Raw genomic sequence first — 22,267 nt, 5'->3', positions numbered from 1 at the left:
GCACCTCCATGTTTCTACAGTAGCCCAGAAGAGATAAACACTGGCTCTAGACGTGGCCTTTTGCATCCTTTAAATAAAAGCACCTGTACCACAATGTAAAAATATTCAATTTCAAAAGTTCTGCATTCAAAATTAAAAAGTAAAAACACTCACTCTGCAAAAGAAAGTCTCCTGTGATTGTTATAATTTATGACATTATTAGACTGTTAAAACTGCTGCATCAGTGTATCACATTTTACTGTTGTAGCTGGTTAAGGTGGAGCTAGTTTACTTTATTTTCTGTACAGGTAGTTTAGTCCAGAGTTTCCCAACCTAGTGATCAGTCCCCAAGAAAGGGTCACCAGATAAATCTGAGGGGTCATGAGACGATTAATGAAAATAATAATAAAAAAAACCATCACAAATTTATTAAGCAATCATGCTCAAACAGAGATTTATTTTCTGGACTTTGTGAAATTACATTTTTTTAAATAGACTTTGATGAAAGGAGGACACAAAATGCCTCTTAACCCTGCTTAACCTGGTATCACCGCAGCCTGATCCTAGATAAGAGGAACAAAATGGATGGATGGATGAAAATGTGCACTTGAAGGTATTTTTCACATTTTTCATGATTCACAGCCACCGTAGGTTCTCCTACATGCTTGGAAGGGGAATGTGAGGTGAGGTGTTTGCAATCTGCAGGTTCACTGCTAGATGCCTCTAAATCTTACACACTTTTAAGAAGATTTTTGACCTGAAAATGAGGCTGCCAGTGCCTTTTCCAGCCCTGAGCACTCACCTGCAGGTCATCTTCTCATGCTGCATGCATCGCTGGCAACCGTCACAGTATAGGCAGCTGGTATGTAGCCTGAGAGACAAACCCAGGGCAAAGAAACTTTGCAAAGGCACCCCACCACCCGCTGCTGCTCATTAAGGTCATTGCTTTGAGTGCACAATATAACTGACGGCAACTAAAATTAGTGTATTCAGCAGCTCAGATCTTCTCTCACCTGGACTATGGCGGCTGGACAGTAAGGAGACGATGTTCAAGCAGATTTAAGAAAGAAAATCAACTTAAAACAATAAAAGTGAGGGGGATATGTACTCCTATCCACAGTGGAAATTACACCTCCCCCCAGCAGAACACTTTACTGACTAATTTGGCCATGGTAAATCAGATTTTAGTTTACTTGCTTGTAACACGAGAGTGAGCTTCAGTGACTCGGAGACCAGTGGGGTCAGAAGCCTTGTGTTCCTGGACAGCTCAGAGGTCACAAAATGAGAACTGGTCTCCAGCAAACAGACAGGCACATAAAGTTTTATGAGGAGTCTTTAACGGTCGAGAAGCTGCTGTTTTGTGGGCTCATCACCACGGTGACCGGCAGACATATAAATGGGGACACATTTGGGGACATTTAGGGTTTGGGGAAGTGTTTAGTTAGCAAAAGATGAATTAAAGGGATTGCATAGTAATTTCTGCTGTATGACAAAACCTTACTTTTGAAAATTGTATTTTTGAAAGTCGGTCTGGTGTGTGAGTCATTCATGCATGTTTTATATCTAAATTCATGTTATTTCAGTGGTCAGCAAACACTTCAGTTTCATTTGAGTGCAGAGTCTAACAATAAAAAATGTGCAGGGTGTTAAATTCAGTGACATTTTCTTTGTGTGCAGCAAAGTGTCGAGTTAGATCAATTTGAGCTGAGATTTGAGTTTAAAGGTGGAATCAGTAGGATTTGTCAGAGCTGTTCATAAATGCACCAGAAAGATTCCAGGATGTCAAATACAGATGTTTTGTGTGGGTCCTAAGCTCAGCAAAATAATGAGAAAATAATTAGGGCAGGGTCTCTGCAGAAACAGCCATCACTACATACTTCTAATTGGTCATAAGTGATGACTGGAAGGGATTATGTTTATTGAATCTATACATTATCTTTAAGAAAATGTAGCATATTGCACCTTTAAACAGAATTTTTAAGGGTAAAAATCTCCCCCTGGCTCTGCAATTTACTAAAAAATTATGTTAAATGTTGTCCTTCTCTTTTCTAGAATCATTTTTTTCAAGGTAAAGCAAGCTTTGGTCTGAATTTAAGGACTAGATGATCATTTATTATGAGCATTATGCCACACAGATTCCTGGATTGTCTCCCACATTTTGACTTTAAATTTTCTGTATTTTTTTTTTAAACCATGATGTAATCATTTTTGCAGGGCATGCTCACAGGGCGTCCCTGAACTGTAATCTGAGCTCCCACCATTTCCTGTCCTCAAGGCCAAACGCTGGTGAATGATGATGCAAAGGGCAAACTCTGCTGGTGAGGTGGACTCTGTGCAGCTATTTTGTCAGCACACTGAGAGCAGAACGTAAACCTGCCGATCAGAGGCAGCAGTTATATCAAAATTCAGCACCACATGCTTACAGTTACATTGAGTGTAAATTATTTTACCCTGGTTTTTGTGTGGAGTCTAATTAGGTATATGAGCTAATACTGTAAAGCAGATGAAGAGGCAGCTGCCCACAGCTCCCTCTTCTGGACAAAAATGGAAACAAAGAGTATCTGAGGAGGAGACATTATGTTCTGTACTGAGTCATTAGAAAATATACAGGTTTAAAAAGTATTATCAGCAAAATGTGCTTAAATGATCAAAAGTAAAGGTATAATTCTGCAGAAAACGTTTCACTACTACTATTCAGTGTTTTTGGATTAATATTACTGCTGCATTAATGTGCATGTTGTGTTTTAGTGCTGTTGATGTTTAAGGTTGAGCTCATTTTTAACTACTTTATATACTGTTGGGTAGATTAATCTACAGCAACTTTTCATGGTGTCAGAAAACAGCCCTGCTTTAATGTTTTTAACTTCGTGCATTTGATGCATTTTCCAGCTGCATTTTTAAACTGTTAATTTAGCTTAAGAAGTAGGTGATAGAAGGTTTTCACAGGATAGAAATTGTGTGAAAAAATGTAGTCTGAAAAGTAAAAAGGTACAATATTTAGCTCTTAAGTAGGCCACAACTACCCTGAATTTGTACTAAGGCGCAGTATTTGAGTAAATGTACTTTCCACCCAGTTAAACCACTCATTAGCAGGGGAAAATTCAGTACAATTCAACTTTATTTATTCCTTTAAGGACAGTTCTGACAAGTGTGGAGCAGCTCACCATCTCAAAGCAACAGATACAAACACAGTAGACACCCAAGGAACAAAAATTTAAAACAATTAAACGCTGTTAACTTAAAAACTAGACTGTAGTCTTTATTTGTCATTTCAGCCAGATAAAGCTAGTACACAGTGCATTTAATCAATGTTCCTACAACATAAGAACAGAACAAGACGCTATACAGAACCAACTAAGACTACACAGACCTACACTAAAAGAAGTACACATGTGTAACCATGTAGTATGTTTTGGTTTGACTCAGTGGGTTCTCTGGGTCTGGGTCACACACACACTGGGGCTAAAGATATTGACAGACAGTGCAAGACTATGCAAAACGACAAAAAATAGTGCAAAAAAAAAAATCCTAAAAAAAAAAAAAAAAAAAATTAACCAAAGGAGAACACATGTAAGTAAATGGATTATACAGTTTCCAAGATGAGGCATGCAGATTTCTTTGTGTGGTGCTCTGTACTAATGCTTTTAAATTTAAAGGACCAGTATGCAGGAGTTAGTGGCATCTAGTGGTGAGCTTGTAGATTGCAACCAACTCACCTTCTAAACATGTAGGATAGACTGTGGTGTCCACAAAAACAAAACAAAAACAAACAAACAAAAAAGCCGTATAGAGCCAGTACCATCCTGTACTGTACCCGTACCATCTGTTAATATAAAAACTTGGTCACATACAACCCAGTGACAACAATGCTGTCAGACGTGTCCAATTTCCACCTTTCTGTGTTTTTCTCACCTACATCTTTAAATCTTGTCTAGCTTTATCCCTCACATGCACACACACACACACACACACACACACACACACACACACACACACACACACACACACACACACAGAATTGTTAAAGCTTCCCTTCCTCTGTAGGAGGAGATTAGCACTTGCTGACCTGGCCAGAGGTGAAGAGAGGAGAGAGGAGAGGAAGTATTGACTTTCTGTGACGTCTAAACTGGGTCAAGGAGCAGGAGACAAACACAATGCTGCAATTAATGATTATATTCATTGTCACTTAATCTGTCATTATTTTATCAATTAATCTATTAGTTATTTGATCAATGAAATGTCAGAAAACGATGAAAACTGTAAATCAGTGTTTTCCAAAGCCCAAGATGACGTCCTCAGATGTCTTGTTTTGTCCACAACCTGAAAACATTCAGTTTTCTCTCACAGCAGAGTGAAGACAGCAGATAATATTCACATTTAAGAAATCAAATCGGAGAAGAATGTCACTCAGACTGATTCACTGATTATGAAAATAGTTGGTGATTAATTTGATTCATTGATTCATTGATTGATATGTCAAAAAATGTGAATATTGTCCTGTTGTGGCTTGAACTACTGAGAGAAATTGAGTTTTTTTTAATCATTTCATGATCAGAATTAGATTTTGTTTTGTTTTGTTTTGTTGTGTTTTGTTTTGTTTGGTTTTTGGACTATAGAAAAGATCCTAGGCAAGACAAGGCAAGTTTATATATCACATTTTAGACACAAAGGCTATTCAAGTGTGTAAGAGGCATGATAATAAGCATAAAATGATAATGCACAGTGAGCAGGTCAGTATTGTGAAATAAACCCAGACAGGGTGATGCAAGACTTGAATCATTCTGTTGAGGTTTTTTCACAATAACTGTTTTCTAAGAGGATGAATTAATTTCTTAAAGTAAACAGCTATTTTTGAGAAAATGAAGGGTTTCTAACTATTTTCTCTGCATTTATATTCCAATTCTGGGAATAAACCTGATTAATTTTCAATGTACAGTTAGAAACATTTTATTTCCATGACAGTTTTCTCAGAAATGTATTCATTATTTACTCTCCAGTAATATTTTACAGACATTATGGGATCTCTCAGCTCCCATATGTAAACTACAGGCAACCTAAAATGAACTGCATGCTGCTATCTGACCCAGATAACATGTTAGTGCTTATTTGTTTTGTTTTGTTTTGGCAACATTTCTTTTTTTAAAACCATTACCTTGCATTACGCAGTCCTATCACAGTGCAACAGGCAGTGCTGCACTAATGAATCCGTCCACTTGCTTCAAAGAGGATTACTTCTGTTCCTTCTGCTTAGCTTAGTTACCTCAAATTAGGATAAGGGTAAGAACAGGTCTGCTGTCTGCAGCGGCCATCTGTCTGTGGACAGTCGAGCGCTCCTCAGGCTGCTGTAAATGGAGACACGGCTGGAGTTGGATGTTTTGATATATCCAGATGAAGTGAGGATCGCTACTCCGGAGGATCTCAGAGAATGGGAGCTTGAGACTGCGAGCCAGGTGTCCATACCCACTGTCCGCCTCTTTGTGGCCCTCTACCCATACAACCCTGCTGCAATGTCCCCCAACTATGAGACGGCTGCAGAGGAGCTGCCTTTTGTTCCAGGCCAGATAATCAAGGTAAAAAACATGTGAAGGCTTTTAATTTTGCAACTTAATGTAAAAGTCGTGCTTGTAAAGTGGTGCACAGTAGTTTATAGTACTCTGGTACATTTAACTCATACGTCTGAGTTGTGTTTCCTCACTTCTTTGAAACAACGTGATGGTGTTTCCTGTTTGTGTTAGATTCAGGCCAGCTGAGAGTGTTCAAAGATATGAGCTTTCTTTCTTTATTTCCTGTCACCATTTCAAACCGATTGATGTGATTTGCCGCCTTTTTCCTGAATCGGTTACTGCTGCAACTAGCAAATATGCTCATGCATTTTGTTCTCTTCCAATAACCTAAAATAAAGTAATAAAACAAAAATCTGTCCCTGCATTTATTAGGTAGTTGGAGACAAAGACTCTGATGGTTTCTATCACGGCGAGTCTGGTGGTCTCTCTGGTTATGTGCCAAGCAACATGGTGGCTGAAATCCCGGTGGACGACGATTACCTGAAGCATCTACTCATGCAGCAGGGATTCCTCCCTGTTGACCACACAGGTATCTTTTCACTTTTTTGTTTGTTTGTTTGTTTTTTAGTTCAGCTTAGTTTTAGTTTAGTTTATTTTGCACAATTTTAAAAAAATACACAAAAAAGATATATACTACAGGCAGAGGCAGGAAACCCAGTGTCCACTCTTTTTCTGCACAGCTCTGTGCTTCAACACACTGGTTCCCAACCTGTGGGTCCCAACCCGCATAAAGGGTCACCAAAACTTCATGAGGGGTTGTGATACCTTTTTAATATTAAGGGGTATAAGCGTTCTATCAAAGGCAGGATCAGACAAATACACAGATTGCAACAGACACCATGGATGCCTATTAGTTTTGTTTATATTACAAATATATTATATTATATTATATTATATTATATTATATTATATTATATTATATTATGTTATATTATATTATATTATATTATATTATATTATATTATATTATATTATAATATAATATAATATATTATTATTATTTACATATGGGGGGTATGCCAATATTTGCGCAGAGCCTACATGTACACTCTCTGATGATGAACTTTACATCACAGAAACCCCAGTGGACCCTTGTGCACTTGCAGACGTGTAAAGAAGCATAAAACCATCATCCATCATAAGAAAATTTACTAATTAAATAGCTGTGAACAAAACTAAATGAAACTGTTATTTTTAAGTTTAGATTCATGTTTAATGATATAAACTTCCTGTGTCACAGAATAAGGTCATGGTGAAGACAAAAGTCACAGTATTTTCCCTAGAATTATTTCTCAGTCCTAATGGTATGCACCAAAAAAAAAAAAAAAACCTAAACGGAAGAGATGTGCAGGATGGTATATTGACACAGTAGGCTTCAGTCAGATGGTGCAACAGACGGTCTGTAATTTATGTTTGTGTTCAAATTTCTGTTTATGCAGTATATTCAAGGCTTCAAACAAAGTGATCACAAGGAGAGGATGATTTAATAAGCTGAATTTATTGCATGAAAATAAGCTGTGTTACATTAAAACTGCTGGGATCAATCAATACAGTGTGCAGATCTTTTGTTTGATTTTTACCTAAGGTTTGCTTTTTTTGATCCAGAGCACCAGTAAAGGCCATTTGGATGTGTGTACCCCACAGCTTTTTTGTCCCTGCTGGCCCACCAGGCCTGTGCAATCATAAGGGAAATACTGAGCCATTTTCACAGAGCCTTCACTCATCAGCCTCATCCTGCGTTAGAAAATGACGTAGTTAAGACAAGCAAAGAGCTAATAGAGCCATCACCAAGCATCAGGGAGAATTAAACATTGAATTTGACAAAAAAAAAATCCTATTAAGTATGTATGATTGTTAAAAAATAAAACACAGTCTGTTATACAGACAGAGACGTGTATAAAAATATCAGGAAAGCTCATCTCTGATCTGCACAAGATTCATCCAAATTGCTTGTTTTACACAAACTTGCTGCTATTGTGTTCACTATTTGAGTTAATTGCACAATTTATCACTTGACTTTTACGGCTATGCATTGATAATGAAATCAAATATCCATAAAATATGTCAGTTTCAAAATATGGCAGCTTACTCAATGACAGAAAAGCTGTCCCTCAGGGGAAAAGGTTGTGAACCACTGCTGTAACACACTGGCAGAACAGTAATGTAGGCCCAGCTTAACATGGCTGTGTGCACTGAGCTGCTCCCTGGGGTGAATGTTTGTAGGAAGTTACTGGAGTTAAAAAAAGATACTACAACACATAAGAAGAAGTAAAAGTACTACAGAAATCTTGAGCGTGTATTGCAGAAATGACTGAATTCAACACTTAGAAGTGTTGACTGAAAAAGTGCACCAACTTTTTATTTCAGTGCATTTGTTCAAAGGTAGTGTTTTTTTACTCCAGTATGTTAAGTCTTAAAGAGTCCTTGAGCATTAAAGTTTTGTGTTTGTGTATTCTGGCTCACAGGTATGTCTTTAACACCGGATCTGAGCGACGTAACCAGCATCCCTGATGATGTGGTTGTTCGACGAATGGTGGCCTTATTTGACTACGATCCATGGGAAAGTTCGCCCAACATGGACAGTGAAGTAAGTAGAGCTGCAATGATTAGTCTATTAATCGATTTTGTTGACTATTAAATGAGTCACCAAATATTTTGATAATTGATTAATAGTTTTGTGAATATTTTCTGGTTTCTTTACTCCTCTATGACAGAAAACTGAATGTTTTTAGTTGCGGAAAAAACAAGACATTTGAGGACGTGACCTTGGGCTTTGTGAAACACTGATCAATATTTCTAACTGTTTTCTGACATTTTATTGATCAAGAGTAATTAAGAAAATGTTCAACAGATCAGTTGATAATGGAATTAACTGTTAATTGGAGCTCTAGCAATAAGCACTATAGTAATGACACATGAACCACATTATGTTTTCAACCACTGTCTTATCTATTGTTTCAAAGTGGTTTGTGGTGACGTTTCAAAACATTTTGTTTTTCCTCTTTTTGTTTCTTGCAGGTTGAACTTGGCTTTCGTTCAGGAGACATCATATATGTGTTAGGTGACATGGATCAAGACGGATTTTACTATGTGAGCGTCAGTACGCATATTGCTCATTAGTTCTTATGCTGACTTTTGCGCAGACGTTTAACTTTCGTCTCATTTTTAGGGTGATCTGCACGGACGACGAGGTTTGGTTCCGTCGAACTTTCTGCAGCCGCTGCCCTGGAATTAGAAAAAAACGCCACACTAGGATGTTTGCTACAGATGCCAACTCTCAGACACATCAGCAGTGAGACATCAGCAGTTTTTATTTTAAAAAATGACATTTATGTGTCAAAAAATATATATCTTTTAATTTTTTAAAAGTTATAGTATGGCTTTAGATTGCAAGTCAGTGAGGCTCTATGCAGAATTAATTCAGTCCTGCCAGCATTACCAGTATTGATCAGAAGAAAGCTGCAAAGTGAAAAGAGTTCTCGTCATACAATTGTCAGATAATTCATTTATTGAAAAGTACTGCCAAAAATTACAAATCATTTGGTGAAAAAATCACAGAAAATTGCAAATCATACATATTTTAATAATCAAAAATAATCAATGTCTGTCTGTAGTCGCTTCAACTTCATGCAAAAAAACAGCCCAACATGAGCTGATGGCTGAATTAAATTAAGTTTTCTAGATATTTATGTAACATGGACAAATTGTAATTATTTCACTGATACCTGATGGCAATGGATACATTATTTTAGCCTTAATAACACACTGTTTTTTGCAGACCAGAGTGTATTAATATAGTCTGTCCATATTTGCCTTATTGTATATCCTGTTTATATGTTTTCTAAAACTAAAAGCTTGTAGCTTTTTCATATGGAGAAATTAGTGGAAAATATTTTTTAGTTTTTGAGTTTTGCAACAATTTTTACTTTCTGTAAAAAAAAAGAAAGAAATCACAACAGAAACTTTGTATAAAAGAAATTATTAATGTTGTAATAATGTTGTTCATGTAAAAAATGTAAAGCAGAAACTGAAAATAAACTGAATTTGTACAATGCTTACCTCCTTTCTTTTAACTACAGATGTCAGTTACTTATTTAATTTTACATTATTAATTTAAATAATTTTATACTCACACATTCACATCATCTCCTCAATTTGTAATAAATTAACACAATATACAATTAAATAAGAAAAACAACTTAAAAATCCAGCATGATGAGTCATGACAGGCCTACAACTTTTAAAATTAAATCACATACAAGTCCGTTGGTTTCTTCTTCACGTATTTCTCTGCAGCCAACAGTATACTCATCCATAAAGTAGGAAACACTACACTGTGTAGTGAAGTTTAGTAGTGCTTTCTACTTTATGGGTGACAACACTGTACATCAGTCGTTTCTGGTTGCTCCACCGCAAACACTGAAGACACGACGGGTTGAGGAAAAGCAACTTTTCACATATTAAATAAGACACATGAACATTCTCAAACATCATTTTGTAACAGGGAAACAGTTATAACAGGTATAAGTCATCAGCTGTGCATGCAGTATTGGAAAATAATATTATTCAAAATTATACAGATACAGGAGATTAAAATGACACATAAAGTAGTAACTCCTGTATATTTTGTTGCATTTTAATCATAAAGAGACAACAAATAAAAACAACAGCCATGATATTTAAAAGTCACTTGCTCAGTCAGGGTCTTACCAGTGTTTGGACTCCGCAGAAGAAAGAAAACCCAGAAGTGAACGTGATCTTTTTATTAACCCTGTCTGAGCCACGTGGTTAACACAGGAAAAGCTCTAACAGTCACACACACACACACACACACACACACACACACACACACACACACACACACACACACACACACACAAACCCTACATGCATTGAAGTGTATGCAGATGTGCACATACTCATGCATGCACACACATACACACACACAATGGTGGGAATAGTATTTGAAAATGGTCTTTAGTACATGAACAATGTCCATTTAGTTATAGAGTTATTTATTGTGAAATATAGGGAAGACAGACCTCTTTATTTAATAAATAAATAATTCCATGTATGAACCTGTAGCTGCTGCAGGTGGTTGTAGGTCCAACTACCTGATACATACTTTTGGGCTCTAACAGTACAGTAGGCTATATTTCCGTGTATTACATATTTTTTCATGCATAATTTTACTCAATTGGCTAAAGTCTGTGATGGAAACTAATTACATTTACACTACTTCATACTTCAACTCCACTACATTACAGAGATGAATATTGTTCTTTTAACTCCACTACATTTATTTTACACTGATGATTACTCTTTACAAAAAAACATCTCTACTTCTGTACTTTCACTTATGACTTATATAACATTTTGAAGTAAGGGGCAGTTTTACAGAAACTTGCTAGTAATTAGGGTTAGGATTAAGAAAACAGCCATTAGTTCCTAAGTCAATGTTCCCATCCTAACTGAAGGCAGTGAAAACGTCTTACATAAACACCTTCTTAAAATCTTAAATTACCTCTCCTAACTATAGGTTAACTATTAACCTGTCCTAATTGTCACCCTTTCACCAGTAGTAGTAGCTAACTTACTTACTAGCCAACGGTAGCTAGAGGCAGTGTTTCTTAACTAATCTAACAGCAGTGTTTGCTTACAGTAACTGGTAGTAACAGCAGTGCCATGTGGGTAACAGTAGTGTTCGCCAAAAGTGGGTAATAGCTGTGTTAGCTAAATGTCAGAAGTGTTCATTAACAGCAGCTAATTTAGTATTCACTAACGGTATCTAATGGTAGTGTTAGCTAACAGTAGCTGTTAGGAGTGTTTATTAACAGTAGGTAACAGTATCTAAATTATAGTGTTTGCTAAGTATTTTACAGTAGTATCCCCTAACAGTAAATATTGGTAGTGTCCATTAACAATAACTAATGCTAGTGTTTGCCAACAGTATCTAATGGTAGTGTCTGATAACAATAGCTAACAAAGTGTTTGCTAACATTGGCTATTGGTAGTGTTAGCTAGCAGTGGCTAACAATAGTGTTAGCTGTAATTGACTGCTCTTTTATTGCTGTTACACAATGGATGCCGAGTATAGTGCAGACTGTATCCTCTATCTTAACCCTCTTTCTTTCGTTTTTATCTCTAGCTACACATTAGCATTGTTGTGAATTCCCCAATTCCCCATCAACATCTTTAGATTTCTCTACATTTATTTGCAGCTCTTCTAACTCAACTATCTTGTAGTTGAGTGGTCATAGACGTTTTGGCTGCATTTTTGCATGTTTCAATCTATGTTTAAAAAAAAAAAAAACACTTTCAAAGTTCTGCAGCTCCGTTAGACTACAAAAGTAGTGTAAGTTGCTAGGTTACAAACATAAAAGTTGATAAATGATGTTGGATTGAGTATTTAGGATTTGATGAAGATGTAGTAAGATATGATAGGATTTTTACTTGAATTTGCTTCTGTACCACCAAATTGTGAAAAGTCTTATCTTAGCTCAAGATTTTAAATAAGAGGTTTCTGTAATACGGCTGCAGGACTTTAACTGGTAATAGAGGATTTTTTGGACAATAGTATTTCTACTTTTACTCAATAAAAAGATATTTAGTATTTCCTCCAAATTCAAAGTCTACGCCCATGACGCCCTGCAGACTGCTGCCAAGCATGAGCTCATCCCTTTTAAGGACATACAGTTAGGAGGCGACACCTGCTTTTAAAAAAGAAGTCAGAAGACATTAAAGCAAATAGATATTGATCCCAGTAATAATTGATGTGGAAGTATACCAATTATCTCAGGACAAAAGACTCTTTACCGATACAGCACAGGGGCTTACACTTTGAAACAGCAACATAATGATAAAAGATCAAAGATTATTAGCAGACTTATTGATTGAGACAGCTCAATTTAGAGACGCTTGAGCTCCTAAATGTTTATGTTAGCAAAGGGATTTAGTAATTGTATTAAATATGCTATATTTTGCAGCTGAACGTGTCCAAAATCGTCTGTATAGATTACAGGAAGAGATTCATATCTCGTCTGTATTTCTGAGAACTCATTCACGCCTGCATGTGTCTAACAAGGTGTGGGTGGGGGATGGTGGTGCTGCAAAGGCTCTTCCCTATCCCAGCAGCAGCAGCTAATGTGCAATATGCTTGCAACAACAGAAACTTCGCAAATAGAATAGAGACGGGCCTGTGTCCTCCGTTGTCACGACAACCCAAACCTCAGAGTCACACCAAGTGAAATAAGAGGAAGTGGGGGATGGGCGGCGCACACAAACCGAGAAAAGATGTCCTTGTTCGAAAAAAAACAAGAAGAACAGACAAGCAGTCATGTAGCAGATGAAAAAGAGGTTGCAAATGCAGGACTTGATGAGAAGTTTTGGTCACAGTTTATTTTGCAGTCCACTAATGAGACGTAACACACTGTACTTTAACTTAGACCAAAACTAGAAATAATATGTTCTTCATTAGACAGTATTACACTATTTATTACCCTTTATTAGACCGTTATTAGACTTAGTAATTAGGGACATGTTACAACAGAGCTGTACTGCAAAATAAGAGCATTATTTCCCACTGTTAGACTCTTTAGACTTTCGTAGAGGGTAGTTTGGGACACATTACAACAGTACAGTCTACAGTACAGTTCTGTTATAATGTGCCCCTAATTACCCTCTTATGAAGTCTAATAAGGGTCTGCCAGTGGGGAACAATACACCTGAGTCTACAGTACAGTCCTGTTGTAATGTGTCCCTAATTAAACTTCAATAAAGTCTAACAAGGGTTTAACAATGGGAAATAATGCAATTTAGTTTACAGTACAGTTATGTTGTATTGTGTCCCTAATTACCTTCTTCTGAAGTCTAATAAGGGTCTGCCAGTAAGAAATAATACACTTTAGTTTATAGTACAGTTCTGTTACTCTCTAAGAAAGTCTAATAAAGTTCTGCTGGTGGGAAATAATACACTTTAGTCTACAGCACAGCTATGTTGTAATGTGTCCCTAATTATCCTCCAATAGGCTCCAATAACAGTTTAAATAATACACTTTAGTTTACAGTACAGTTCTGTTATATGTCAAATATTGCCTAATCAAGAACATTTTTCTAGTTTTTGTCTAATTTGATACAAAGTATGTCTTGCTAGATCTTTTTAGTGTACTGTAAAATAAAGTGCGACCAACAGTCTAATTTGCTGCAGCAGTTTTAACGTATGCACGCACACATAAAGGTTTTGTGTTAATGAGTCAACGTGTGTCTTGTCCAAGAGAACAAGGACTGACCCTGTGCAAGCAGCACCAGGCCAGAATGACTGTGCATCCTGCAGATTATCTCAGCACTGTTGCGCTAGAGGATGTGCTTGCATCAGACATCTATTCCTGTGCAACATGGGATTATATCCAAAGTGATCTCCCTGAGTACTTAAGGTGATATAGATAGCGTCAGGGTGCCAAAAACAAGCGCAGCATCTAATGACACAGTGGGTATTATCCTCCCAGCTCACTGCTTAGGACTGATTGAATTATGTTTTACCTGACAATTGATCTCAGACAGGGTGAGTCTTCCTCTGTTGTGTAATGGGAGCTGTGTGTGTGTGCCTTTCCTTTAAAATGATTGCTACTTAGAATTGCAACTGTTTCTTAACAGTAAAAAAAAGTCATTAGAAGTAATAAACTGAAGCGTGTTTGAACAGTTGTAATCGAGGACAGCAACTGGAAACTCTGAATCTATCAAATTTATGTGCAAACACCACAAAAAGCCACTATTTCTATTTCTGTCTGGTCAAACATCTAACTTTCTCATTACATCATGGGTGTGGGTTCACTTGCAAGTCAGCAAATCAGAGATGAAACTTCCACGGGGCTCCTAAAAATAAAGATAGACATAAAAAGTTTACAGTAATTATTGCAGTTTTTTCATAAACTGCATGTGCAGTATGCAACTGTTAGAGTTGAGTGACAGGAGGATCCAAACTTCAGACTTGTTCAGTACTGCCACCCAGTGGATGTCAGTGGTGGTGACACTTCCAGTGAGAGTCTGGAGAACATTTTTACAGATTAAAGGTGCATATTCTTTATTTGGATACATATCAGCTTCCGCAAAAGTTACTTGTCCAGTATACATGCAAGTATATATGCAACCAAGCTGACAAAGGACCTCATGCTGCAACATTATTTTAAATTCTCTTATGTTTTCTTTTTCTTTTCTTTTTTTGAGAGAGAAAAAACATCCTTAAATCTGCTCTTACCCTGCTGTAGGCTATTTTCAATGAATACTCAAATAAATGCAAACTTAAAAATATGAATAGGCCCATTAAAAAGCTGCAACAAAGAGCCTTCATATTGTGTTGATTTTGGAGGCCCCTGTGGACAAAAGCAATAGTGCTTCTGACATCATAACCACAAAACATAATGTCAAAAATTAAATTATCTGAGTAAAAATCTCCTTATGCTTCTTTTTAACCTGCTAATGTACACCTCACTGTAACTTTGCCCAGGAAAATGTAAACACAGGCACATTCAGGTAATCAAGAATAACCATGTGAAAATAAACAATTTTCTCACTGATGGTTTCATTTGCTTATGTAGGTTATATATCAGTATTATATAATAAATAATAAGAAGTTGTATACTTTAAAGCAAAAATAAGGAAACTTTGGTGAGTAGAGAAATCAATGTGTAAAATTAGAACAAATAATGGATATAAAGAAAAATAAGAGGACATTTGTTCATATATCACTTCCTGTATGAAGCTCAACATTTCTGAAAAAAGTGTAATTGGATGACGTTATCAGGACTCACTCTTGTTGACACAAGAGTCTGATTTGACTGACTTGATTTGTTGGCCCAGTTTCAGTTTTTAATTTAGTTTTCTAAGGCCTGACAACTTGTAATTTACACTGAAGAATATAAGCTCACTAAGACTAATACAAATTTATTAATGGTGTACGGTGTAAAGTACAGTAATCCAGGCAGACCTATAAAAAACAATAAAAATAACAGCATGTACAACTGTCACAACATCTCTCTAGAACAACAAGCACCTAAAAATTATATATAAAATAAAATAATAAACAAAGCAGGAATGAAACATATACTTTATTTATTTGTTCATTAATTGCATGATGTTTTACAAGCAGCTTAGAGGAAACGGTACCAAAGTCTGAACTTTTTTAACACACCCGACAGTGTGAACTGTGGACATGAGCGCTGTCACTTAGGCGGTTATAACTAGCAAGAGGCTAAAGTGAACTGAAGTAGTCCAGTTCAGAGTTCAGACGTCTGCTGGACAGGAAGGAATCACTTCGGTATCAGAAGTCAATGATTCACGATAACATATCAAAAGAGACAGTATAACAATATCAATTAATAGGCCCCCAGTCTGTAAAGTTTTCTGGGTCATCTTTCACAGTAACTTTCCAATCAAAAATAAAAACAATCCATTGACTGGTGAACTTCAGTGCAGTTTGTTGTAGAAATACAAAAGACATAAATTATGAGGCTGAATATAGAACATAGATATACAACTTATTTGATACACAGTAAAGACAAGACAGAAAACATAAAACATAAAATTGCACACAGTCCATACAGTAGATTAATTAACCTTTAAATATACAGGTCATCATGTTTCATGCATTTGAAAATCATCAGTGGATACAGACAACAGTATTTACACAAAAAGTCAGAGTGCAGTAGACAGCAGCACTGACATAACGAGCAACACTGTGCTAACCAGAAAAACATGGCCTCCAGAGTAAAACACCTGCTGTCCATTCAGGGGCTGCACGGGTCTGAAGGTTCTGATCATCTGCTTTCCATTAGAAAAGTGAACTTGGTTGAATGCAGTGAGCTGCAACAAAGAATGAAAAAGTGTTGCTCATAATGATAAAGAGAATTATCACACATTTTTGCAGTTCTCCTCAGCTCTACAGAGCATTTTAGCATCTTTCATCTGAACTTGGTCCTCACCAGAGAAAGAGCCGTATAGTTCCTATGTGTGCATGCAGCCAATTATGACCCATAGTTACGTTTATTGCTAGGCGGCGACCTCTAGTGACCATAGTAACAATGATGTAAGTGGTATAAAGAGCAAGAAAGTTCACACGAGGAGGAGTTCAGGTTGGATGGATGGGTCAACAAACGGCTTTCCCCCGGGAGACTGGGTTTGTGTCTTGTGTGAAACCAAAAGTCACTGTTGCTTTATTTAAAGTTTAAAGTTAGGGCTACTCAAGTTAACGTTTAGGTATGAGGACATGTTGGTCAGCTCATTGTTTTGGTTTTAAAGACGACAGTAATTGCTCAGTGCAGAGCAGCACGCAGACAAAGTTAACAAACGGTGAACTTACTGGAACATTTATCAGCTAAAGAGACAGATATGTCCCTTGGGAGATGGTGGAGACCAAAACAGAGCAAAAAACGGGAGCGAATGTTGGACTTTGGAAGACAGTGACTATCCAAGCTGATCCAGTGGGTTGTTACATTAGATGCATGAGATGCTACTTTGGTCAAATGAATATGAATCAGCTTTTCATTTCCCACCGCCTGGCCTTTTAGTTATCCATGCTTACTTATCATTAGACAAATCAGTAGCTGGCTTTTGCAATGATATAGCCTTTGCCAACTTCTTTGTAGTCTTTATTTTGTCCTTTACCCTATTCCATATCAGACCAGCTGAAGGATCACATGTTCTGAAAACTTCTTTGACCTTTTTTGATAATGATAATTGGCATCATTTTTTCCATAGGCCTACTGATGCAAGACTTTGACTCAACAAAAGGGACATAGTCAGTTTATCTCATGTTGAACATAAATGTAATTAGTTATTTTCCTCCTCTGCGTAGAAGCTATAATATTAAGACAATAATTACCTGTTTCCTGCTGAGAGGAATGGTGCTTTCAAACAGGCTCCAGATGACCGATTCAGTACAGTCTGGTGTAGTGAGGGAGCCATTGTAGCGAAAGTACTTGGTCAGATTCTCCGTAGGGGGAGTGAACATTTTCAGTGACACACCCTTCACTGGCGTGCTGTTGGCTGCAGGTTTCATAAAACATTGACAAGACAATGAAGTGAAGTTAGCAAGAAATCTATTATTAAATAATAAATAAGTTCAAGGTAGGTAACAACTATTATTCTAATCAATTTATTGTTTGTAAGAAAAGGTGTTTTATGACAATGTTATCGCATCACAGTCGCACTTTAGCCTGACGCTGGAACAATCAGCGGCACATTAAGGACTCAACAGACAATGTGGCTGGAAGATAATGAGGCACAATTATCTTGTTTTTCCATTACAGTAGATAATACTTACTGTGTTGTTTGATATACTTCAGAGCATTTATAATGGGATCAAATTTCTTATTTGCAGACATGGACTCCTGAAATGAAAGAATAATGATAATAATTAATTGACAAGCTGAAATCAAAATCTTTTTTTTGTTTTGTTTTTTAAGTTTATTTTGGCCCTAGTTAACATTTTCACAGAAAGATAAATAAGTAACAACAGGTAACAAAAGTCTTTAAACAAAAGTCATTAAATTGGTCAAACATGTAGGCTGAAGCTTCATCTTATTAAACCTACCCTTTTTACATAATATCTTCTAATAAGCAATGCTCTCACTTCTGGGTTTAAGCTTTACAAATGCAAACGACAAGACAGACAAAACAGAAAAACAGAAAAAACAAACTGAAAATATACAGAAGGGTCTCGATTGTAAAGTGATGCTTTGTGATTCCTGATGAAAGAAATAGTGATGCGAAACACGTTAAAACAATAAAACTTAGTGAAGGATTTGTGTTGCCATCCTTAAACTTTTGTACTTTTTATCAAATAGAATAAAACAGATTTTGTTTTAAACACTAACCATGCTAAAGGTTTATGGCTCTTTGTTACTTGTGGTTTACAAAGAATTTGAAAATGTCTTTTCCAGATTCCAGTGAATGCTGATGTTTTACAGTGTTTATTTTGTTTAACTATTTTTTGGTGTACCTCTAGGTGTGATTCTTGGGCCACTGTTTGTTCTTTCATTTTGACAAAATGGTCATTTTTGATGGCATCTCTGGGCAAATTCAACTGCAAGTCCATTACCTCCATTCATCAAAGGTGCATCTTAGAATTCAGGGGCTCTTCTTAACTTGAAAAAAAAATTGTTTCAAACTTTGCATCTATAAGATGATATCTTTACAGTTATTGAATTTATAGACTGCATTTTCATAAGACAAATGCCAGTTCAGAACAACATATATCCAGTTGTGTCATCTTCTCGTGTGCATTCCTTTAATTTCCCATTAAGTTCGGACCTTCCACATTGTACCTATTTACATGTTACTCCTATCAAACTTCAATTTTAAGCTGATTTCCACATTTTTGTTGCAAGATAAACAAAAAAAATCACCTGAAAGAAAAATCCAAGAACAGCCACTCCTGTGCGGTCATGTAGAGCCTGGGATAAACTGTCATATTCTTCTTTTATGTGGACAATATGCATCTGTAAATGACATAAAATACTTCAGTATGGATTTTAGTGAATGTAGTGCTAATTATAACACATTTTCATCCCCATAATTTATACCTCCATTGGAAATTTTTCTCCATCAATACTGTGTTCAGAGCCCGGTCCTCCGTCTTTACCCCAGTGCAGGTGAAGTTGAAGTGTCTTGTATGTTGCTGGCAGGCCTCCTCCTGAGATCTTCATACTGGGGGGCAATTCCAGTTGAACTAGAAAAAAACATTTATGTAATCATTTCAAAATTTAGACAAAAAACAAAAAAGAATCACAAAAAATGGTCCATGTAGACCCCAGAAAGGGTCTTTGTAATCATCACACAAAGACCCTTTTTGGATTAAAGTAAAAAATTTAAAATATTATGTGTTGCAGCCTCGTCAGGCTAATTTTGACAGTATTTTGGCTTTTGCACACTTAATATTTTGGAGGAGCAATTTTCCATTATCAAAGAGGATGCAGGGCTGTAGAGCTATTATTAATTTTACCACCTCATACATCATTAACTCAGCGATCAATGACTCAGGTACTATCCTTATCACTAATTTACAGCCAGTTAACTTTAGTCGAGCTGATTAATTTGTTGTCCTTTTGCCAAATATTCTTTATCAAATATAACTGCAGTCATCACAAAGACGTACCACTGTGGCCAGTGTTTTTGAGATAACTATGAATAGTGTCTTGGTAGCCAGTGAAGACAAAAGGAGTCAGACTTTCATCTGGTAGCGCATTTCTTGTCACAATGTTAATTGGAGACTGAGATCTGCCATTGCAGTTCTGTGAAACGCCTCCCCATACATCTGGATCTGAGAAGGCAAGAAAAAAGAAAAAACTCTATGATGAATACTTCTTTCTTTTATTCAATCTGATAATGTCATTGGCTTGTTTTCAGGCTTACCTGGGCAGGTGTGATTGCATGTAACTTGCGACTGGTAGCACCAAGCTACAAAAACAGGTTTGAAATATATCACTTCACAGAAAATGTAAAAAGACAACAGCATAAAATCTCAAGAACATGAAGATACAAAGACAGCAACTGAAGAATAATTTATAAGTAGAGCAAAGTCTGAGGAATGAATATCTGACTTTTATTTTTGCAATTTGTCTCACTCTAATCAATTCATTTGTTTCATTCCTTGGAGAACATACCTGTACCATCCCCTGAGACAAACTTCACGGAAGATGCAATCAAAAATAAAACAGGTGCAAGCAGCATTGTAAATGTACTGTGTGCCTGAGTCTGCCTGTATTGAAGGTTCTGGAAGATGATGCCAGAAACGGAGTCCAGCCAGTCTCTTATAAGACAGGTATATGCCCCCCTATCAGTCCCGCCTACACCACAGGCTTTGGTTTTATGACTCCTGATTCTTGTGACAACTGAGACAAACACTCATATCTGAAGACTTATAGTCACAAGATAACCCTTTACTCACAGGGTCTGCGCCGAAAACATGAATTGTGCTGTTTAAGTATAGATTTATATGACAGAAAAATACCCACCTGATCAGATATGGCGACTTATTGAGATGCAAAATTTATTTCTTTTCTTAATGACTCTTGAAAGGCAGGGTTATCAGCAAATGACAGTAATAATACTTTGAACTGTGGTTAATGACTTGACTAATGTTGATATTTTGTCATATCATCATATTCCTCAGTGTAATCACCTGTTTCACAACATTTGTATTAAGCATAACAGAGTCCTCACATTATCAACTGCAGTACTTTTCCAGCTGATGAAATCACAAGTGAATTTTAAAAAACTGGCCTCTCCCACTTGAAGCTTCATCTTCTGGGCTACTTTTACGGTCGTGCACAGAGGTGTTTCCAGATGTTATTGATAGTGGTGGCGCCAGTGGGGCACTGACTTATGCAGGGGTGGCAAGAAGTATATGTTGGATTAGAACTAACTTACATTTTTCATATCTACTTTATTTACTCTCTTTTTATATTATATATTTATATATTATATCTCTTTATATTAAAATATCTCACAGTTTCTCACATTTTTATTTAAAAGATAAATAGTCCTACGAATCACAACACAACAGACACCACAAAAAATATATCACACTTCTATGCTTTAAATCCTCAGAAATAAATTGAACCTCAATTTACCACTACCTCTACCATGAAAAATGGTTTTGTTTTTATGATTTATTATTTATTCATGTATTTGCTCTATATTGTTTTTGTGTGTATCTTATTGTTCAACCCTGTGTTGTATAATGAGCCATAAAGTAAATTAACCTCGAAAAATTAAAAACAGGCTTCAAACTGCTGGTTCAAACTAAGGTCCCGATTCTCACCGGACAGACAGCCAATCATACATGAGGATAATAGTATGGCACTTGGGGTGGCCAATCAAATTTCAGCTGCCCTGGAGTTTTAAAACTGAAATGGGGTGAGAAACATTTACAATACTTTTTAGGTGTACTAAAATGCCAAGGCATAGTGGACACTAGGTGGAAATGTAAGAGAGTAGTGTGGATGTAGTCTTACTCTCACTGGTCGCTGTCAAACAGAAGAGGTGGGTAATTTAAGATAAAAAGCTCTAAAACCAACTATATAACACCTGCAAAGTACCACACAGCAGACAGACACAGTTATCAACTAGCTGGTGAACATAGTGAATCATTTAGCTGCTAAATTGACAAATATTTTTGTCAGGAGCTGGTGGAGACCAAAAGAGCTAAAGGAGATTTATACAGGGGCCCTCAAGTATAAATGGTAATATTTTCTCTTGTACATATAAGCTAAGCAAAAAAAAAAATCACCTTTCAATACCTTGTGCCACAAAATAATAACCTGTTCACACAAGATAATAATTTACACACTCAACATAAAACCATAAGACCTTGCAATGGGATTACAGCAGCTGCAACACCCTTCAGCATGGTGACATTCGGACCCATGAGTACAAGTCATTACTACATTACTATTACACACATCTTCGAACTTGGCTTTCGTTTTGATTTCAGCAACACACTTGTAAATGATAGTGATTATCACGTTATTATTTACAGGTGGCAAAGTACTCAAAACCACATCTGTCATAGCTCCAGCTAAAGTGGGTGTCTCCAACACCACATTTTTACTATGATGACACACACACAAAGTGAAATTTTCCCTAATGTCTCAACAGTGGAAGGGAAGGATTGAAACTGGGATCTGTGACTTAAAACAAATGTAAGTCAGGGGTGTAAAGTTGGGCGG

General features: G+C 36.5%; 2 protein-coding genes across 2 annotated transcripts; one reads left to right on the top strand and one right to left on the bottom strand.

The window, feature by feature from the left end:
• The first annotated feature begins 5,256 nt into the window (after window positions 1-5,256).
• On the top strand, window positions 5,257-10,118 carry LOC146328998 (RIMS-binding protein 2). The gene is made up of 5 exons (XM_084716597.1): window positions 5,257-5,549; window positions 5,916-6,072; window positions 8,009-8,130; window positions 8,562-8,633; window positions 8,713-10,118. Exons 1-5 carry the CDS (start codon window positions 5,328-5,330, stop codon window positions 8,776-8,778), a joined length of 639 nt encoding a protein of 212 aa, XP_084572723.1. The 5' UTR covers window positions 5,257-5,327; the 3' UTR covers window positions 8,779-10,118.
• A 5,559-nt stretch (window positions 10,119-15,677) lies between these two features.
• On the bottom strand, window positions 15,678-21,966 carry ca4b (carbonic anhydrase 4b). Its single transcript, XM_084716722.1, has 9 exons — window positions 21,909-21,966; window positions 20,207-20,428; window positions 19,950-19,994; window positions 19,693-19,857; window positions 19,121-19,266; window positions 18,944-19,036; window positions 17,860-17,926; window positions 17,419-17,582; window positions 15,678-16,400 (listed from the first exon to the last, which is right to left on the bottom strand). Exons 1-9 carry the CDS (start codon window positions 21,964-21,966, stop codon window positions 16,233-16,235), a joined length of 1,128 nt encoding a protein of 375 aa, XP_084572848.1. The 3' UTR covers window positions 15,678-16,232.
• Between the last annotated feature and the right edge of the window lie 301 nt (window positions 21,967-22,267).

Source organism: Lutjanus erythropterus, chromosome 4 (assembly GCF_056507025.1).
Source record: "Lutjanus erythropterus isolate fLutEry1 chromosome 4, fLutEry1.hap2, whole genome shotgun sequence".
NCBI lineage: Eukaryota > Metazoa > Chordata > Actinopteri > Lutjaniformes > Lutjanidae > Lutjanus > Lutjanus erythropterus.
This window is presented reverse-complemented; position numbering and strand designations above follow the sequence as displayed.

Coding starts and splice junctions, on each gene's coding strand:
- LOC146328998 (XM_084716597.1), top strand. CDS start 5,328: ATGGAGACACGGCTGGAGTTGGATGTTTTGATATATCCAGATGAAGTG. Junction 5,550..5,915: donor TTCCAGGCCAGATAATCAAG/GTAAAAAACATG, acceptor TGCATTTATTAG/GTAGTTGGAGACAAAGACTC. Junction 8,634..8,712: donor ATCAAGACGGATTTTACTAT/GTGAGCGTCAGT, acceptor TCTCATTTTTAG/GGTGATCTGCACGGACGACG.
- ca4b (XM_084716722.1), bottom strand. CDS start 21,966: ATGGGTCCGAATGTCACCATGCTGAAGGGTGTTGCAGCTGCTGTAATC. Junction 20,429..21,908: donor TGCTGTAATCCCATTGCAAG/GTCTTATGGTTT, acceptor TGTTTGTCTCAG/TTGTCACAAGAATCAGGAGT. Junction 17,583..17,859: donor GAAGTATATCAAACAACACA/GTAAGTATTATC, acceptor TGAAACCTGCAG/CCAACAGCACGCCAGTGAAG.